The sequence below is a fragment of the Hibiscus syriacus genome, unplaced genomic scaffold, assembly GCF_006381635.1.
Source record: "Hibiscus syriacus cultivar Baekdansim isolate YM2019G1 unplaced genomic scaffold, ASM638163v2 tig00008145_pilon, whole genome shotgun sequence".
Classification (NCBI taxonomy): domain Eukaryota; kingdom Viridiplantae; phylum Streptophyta; class Magnoliopsida; order Malvales; family Malvaceae; genus Hibiscus; species Hibiscus syriacus.
The window spans coordinates 1,059,360-1,064,167 of NW_024062153.1; the positions used below are offsets into that span (position 1 = coordinate 1,059,360).

The window sequence follows — 4,808 nt, forward strand, 5'->3', positions numbered from 1 at the left end:
CCCCTAGATTAGTCCAATTATTAGGTGGCTTAACAAGTCATTATCTTCGTTTTTGTATGGATAAGCATGGATAATTATGTGTTTGACTTGATGATTGGTTCAATTAAATAGTTTAAGCAAAGATGTTGGAGAATATTCGATTAATGGTTATTTTGAGATGATAGATGACATAATGAGAAATAAGGATGACATGTAAACATGAATAATTGGTGGAGATACTAAAATTGTTTAAAAGATTATAAAATAAAATATAGAAAAAATGAGGTGAACAACATATGACTTCGTACACCATTAGAAAATAATATGTCATAAAAAAAAAATATGTCATGTCATCCCTCTAATTGTGATTTAATTATGAAGTGACCAAGGCATGAACAGTGACAAAGTTGAATGATAAAATTGAGAAGTTTTGAAGTTTAATGACCAAAATAAAAGTGAGATCAAAATTGAGTGATAAAATTATAGTTTAACCTTAAAAGAATTAAAAACAATAGTTTTCAACCGCGTGAGCACTTAAGTCTAATGAAGTTCAACACAAAGCATATGGGTGGTGGAGATTGAGGTTAGGTTGGTTCATTAAATGGGAACCTAAAAGTAGCAGTAGTAGTAGAAGAAGCAAGTTGATGCAAAACAAACTCTATTATGGTTCTAATCAATTTAGAATGTTCTCACTTTCAATACCTTGTGTCTTTGCTGACCCTTAAGACCGTTTGACTGCCAGCCAAAGTCCACTAAAGTCATGGACCTAAAAGATCTTGAATTTTTTAAACCAAAAAAATTATTAACAGCTCAAAGATTTTTTTATGTACGGAAAATCCAAAACAACGAAGCCAATTTCCTCAAACTTTCCTCCCAAACTCCTATAATCAATTTGAAATTGTTCAGTTGTGGTAGTTTTCTTTTATTTCGTTTAGTTCTTCTGATCCCCCGTTTGCAGGAGGGAAAAGAAGGGAAAACACAGAGAAAATAAGAGATTGAATGGAGAGTGTTGTTTGCCAAGGGTTGGTGTTATCTGCAATTTTTTCATGGATTGTAATAGCTTGTTATTTCGATGTAACTAAAAAGTTTAGATCTCTGCTGCAACCTTGGGTCTCTCACCATGTTGTTGGAGGAACTTCTACCATACTCAAGATCCAGGTTTTGACCAAAACAAACAATACCCAGATTGTCGTTTTACTTATGGTTCGATCATTTGTGTTTTTTGTTTGATGGGTTTTTTTTTTCAGAAACATCAGCATAGATTCTTTGATGCTTTCTTTTCTGGGTTGTCCTGTGTGGTTTCTGTGCCCTTTTACACCGCATTTCTTCCGTTGCTTTTCTGGGTATGTTTTCTATTTTACTTTCACTTTTTGGATAATTTTGATTTGTAATTTTTCTCTCTGGCTGATTCCTTTTTTATGTTACCAGAGTGGGCATGGGAAATTGGCCAGACAAATGACACTGTTGATGGCTTTCTGTGATTATCTAGGAAACTGCATAAAGGTTTTGTTTTTCCTTACATGGTTTTATCAATTCTTTTATGATAATGTGTTGAACGAAGTAAATTTTAATATTGATTTGCTTTTTGCTTGATGGTCTGTGTTTTTAGGATGTGGTATCAGCTCCTAGACCGAGTTGTCCGCCTGTTAGAAGATTAACGGCCACAAAAGATGAAGAAGACAATGCTTTGGAATACGGGTTGCCTTCTTCGCATACTCTCAACACAGTATGCTTATCTGGGTATGGAGGTTCCATATTTACATAAACCTTTTGATTTGGCAGCTGTGCGAGCATTTGCGGTTTGCATTTTATCAATAAGTTGTTCTGTAAATGGTTATGTAGACACTATTAAATGGTGTAGTAAGTGGGCGATTGTGTTGCTTATTGTCATTCAATATTTTTTGAAACACCTAGAACAGAATATATATATATATATATATATATATATATATGGAAACCTCATAGTTCTTATGTGTCGGTAGGATGGGGAAACAAGAGGAAACTAAAATAAAAGCTTTAGAGGTCTGATAGTTTGTCAGTCCTTTACAATAAAGTAAGCACTCTACTATGTTTACTTGTCAACTTATCAGCTGGTATTTTCCAGATTTCTTGTATGCTACGTTCTATCCTACATACAGAGTGAAGATGCTTGTGTGAAATTTGGTGCGGTCACCCTTGGTTGTATGCTTGTGGGCCTCATTGGTTTTGGTAGGTTGATTTTCTTTAGAAGTTCTTGGTGTTGCTCTTGGCTTTGCTTTTTGCAATATTCAGTCGAGTTCTGTTTCATTGGTAGGAAGGATCTACCTCGGCATGCACAGCTTAATTGATATCGTTGGTGGTCTCGTCATCGGGTTTGTGATTCTTGCGATGTGGTTAACAGTCCATGAATATGTGGATGCTTTTATTGTCTCTGGACAAAATGGTAAGTAAATTTACATTCAACAAACTTGTGTTTTCATAGGCCAAAACAATCTGTCTGAGCAGGGTTAATCGTCACCAATCCAATGAGGTGATTAGGGATCTAAACCAGGAATTTGACATCTCTGTATAAAGAGGGTACATGCTTGCTTGTAGTTCCTGTAAAGATGGGAACTTTTAGGGATAGTGGTCTTCTATTTCCCGACCTTGGTTCTGTTGATTAAAATGACCAGCAGCCTTTTTGACTTACAAAATATGATTGGTAATCTTAATGCTTGAAACAAAATTATGCTCATGGTTCTAGTTGAATAATTGAATGTTGAAACATAATACATTTTTTTTATATTGTTTATGCCTACTTTTCCTGCTGTAGTTACATCGTTTTGGGTTGCTCTGAGCTTCCTCTTACTTTTTGCGTATCCCACTCCTGAGTTTCCAACTCCAAGTTTTGAGTATCATACTGCCTTCGATGGTGTTGCATTTGGAATTGTAAGTAATTGATCACCCTGCTATACAAGTCTTAGCTACTTTCTGTTATCACCAGATTTATTGTAGGAATGCATTTTGATGAATTATTGCCTTTAAAGTTAATTAACAATCTTGAATGCAAAAATGTTAAGATCATAAGCACATAGAAACAACAAATTGGTATTTGTGAGAACTGTGATTCATTGCTTTCAGATAAGAAGAGGAAATTCTCTGCTGCAAACACCATATCATCCAGTTTTGATAAGATAGCTGACGATGCCTGTGCCTTGAAAATTTTGAAGTTGGCATATACTGTTTCGTTGTCACATAATTTGCTTTTGTGAACTTCATGCATGACAAACAACTATGGTTATGGTTAGAATTATTTAGAGCTGAAATTATGGTATACAATAGCTTATAGAATTACCCCATTTGAGTCTTATTTATTGTGTACAAGAAAAATTAGCTTTGCTTTGTCATGTTCTTTCGGAAACTTTGGATTTTCATAATTTAGCACACCAAATAGAAATGCCCCTTCTTTCCCTCCAAAAAGCCTATGGTTAGTTAGCAAATCAACTCCTGATGGCATTAGGGAGTGACGGTTGCTGTGGCAAGTTAGTTTCTGTAGCCGTTGGATCATTTAGAAATTGCATCAAGAGTAATTATTAGCCTGGGGTTCTGCATTTTGACAAATATTATTAGCATGAATAAATGGATATTGACACGTGCAAAATAGAAAGGATGGAGCAAATTCAAGTAGAAGAAATGATGTGGTTAGTGTTATTGAAAAATGCTGGCATGGTGTTTGGTACCATAACAGTAAACGTCCTAATCTTGGGAATTTACCGAGAGTACAGTTCCCATCATGTTATTGGCATATAGAATATGGCTATGGTTTGTGATTAGTAACGTGCTCATCCTCCAAGTGATGTTGGATTTTGTTCTATTGCTTTGGCTGTTCATCTCACTACCTACCCTACAGACGAAGCAGATAAAAAATAAGTCACTTTGCTTTAATCCCTGTATTTATACATAGAAAGTGGTACAAGGTTTTGAATTTACATCCATCAATGTAACTTTAAGTGTTAATGTTGAGCAGGTGGCCGGGATTCAACAGACATACCACCAGTTCCACCACGAAGCCGTTCCACAAATATTTACCTCTCAACTCACAATTCCCGCTTTTTTGGGAAGAATGCTTGTTGGGATACCAACAATCCTGATGGTCAAGTTCTGCAGCAAGGCTCTCGCAAAATGGATTCTCCCGGTAGTATCGAACACATTGGGTATCCCAATAAAATCAACCGGCTATATCCCAATGCTTAATGGTTCAACTGCAGAGAAGAAATCCAGTGAGATTAAGCAATCAAGCTATATCCACAAGATGTTATTTTTCTCTAACCAGGATTTATTCGATGTAGACACTGGTATCCGCTTCCTTCAGTATGCAGGCCTTGCGTGGTCGGTCGTAGATCTCGTCCCGTCCCTCTTCTCTCACCTGAGGTTGTAACCTGTTTTAGTTGCAGCCTGCACCTAATTTGTAAATTCAATTTTTTTTTTTTTTTTTTATGTTTGGTACTGAATTTAGCCATTTTATTTTTGTTAATGAAATGACCCCCAAGAGTACGTTAGTAGCTCTGTACGCCCTCCCATTTGGAAGTATTTTTGGTCCTTAGAATCTTTTCGACTTGCTGATATTAGTACTCTATTGCTGGTCATTTGCAAAGCAATTCCTTGACCATCTATTGACGCCTGCCTTCAACCTGCCACTAACTTAGAAGAAAAGGGATACCTTGCGCTCTAGATTTTAAGAGTAGCTTCAGGTTCTGCGGTTAAAAATAAATATTATTCCAAGTTAATGTTATTAATATAAATAGTTTTTATTATATTATAATCAATATATTTACGATAATTACACTTTATTCTAAATATTTTTATTGGTC

The 4,808-nt window shown here is 35.6% G+C and overlaps 1 protein-coding gene across 1 annotated transcript; it reads left to right on the plus strand.

Annotated features, from left to right (window-relative positions):
• Positions 1-894: 894 nt before the first annotated feature.
• On the plus strand, positions 895-4,504 carry LOC120202026 (lipid phosphate phosphatase delta-like). The gene is made up of 8 exons (XM_039202512.1): positions 895-1,137; positions 1,227-1,322; positions 1,408-1,482; positions 1,589-1,719; positions 2,084-2,187; positions 2,273-2,401; positions 2,771-2,886; positions 3,965-4,504. The coding sequence occupies exons 1-8, from the start codon at positions 979-981 to the stop codon at positions 4,373-4,375; spliced, it is 1,221 nt and encodes a 406-aa protein (XP_039058443.1). The 5' UTR covers positions 895-978; the 3' UTR covers positions 4,376-4,504.
• The last annotated feature ends 304 nt before the right edge of the window (positions 4,505-4,808 follow it).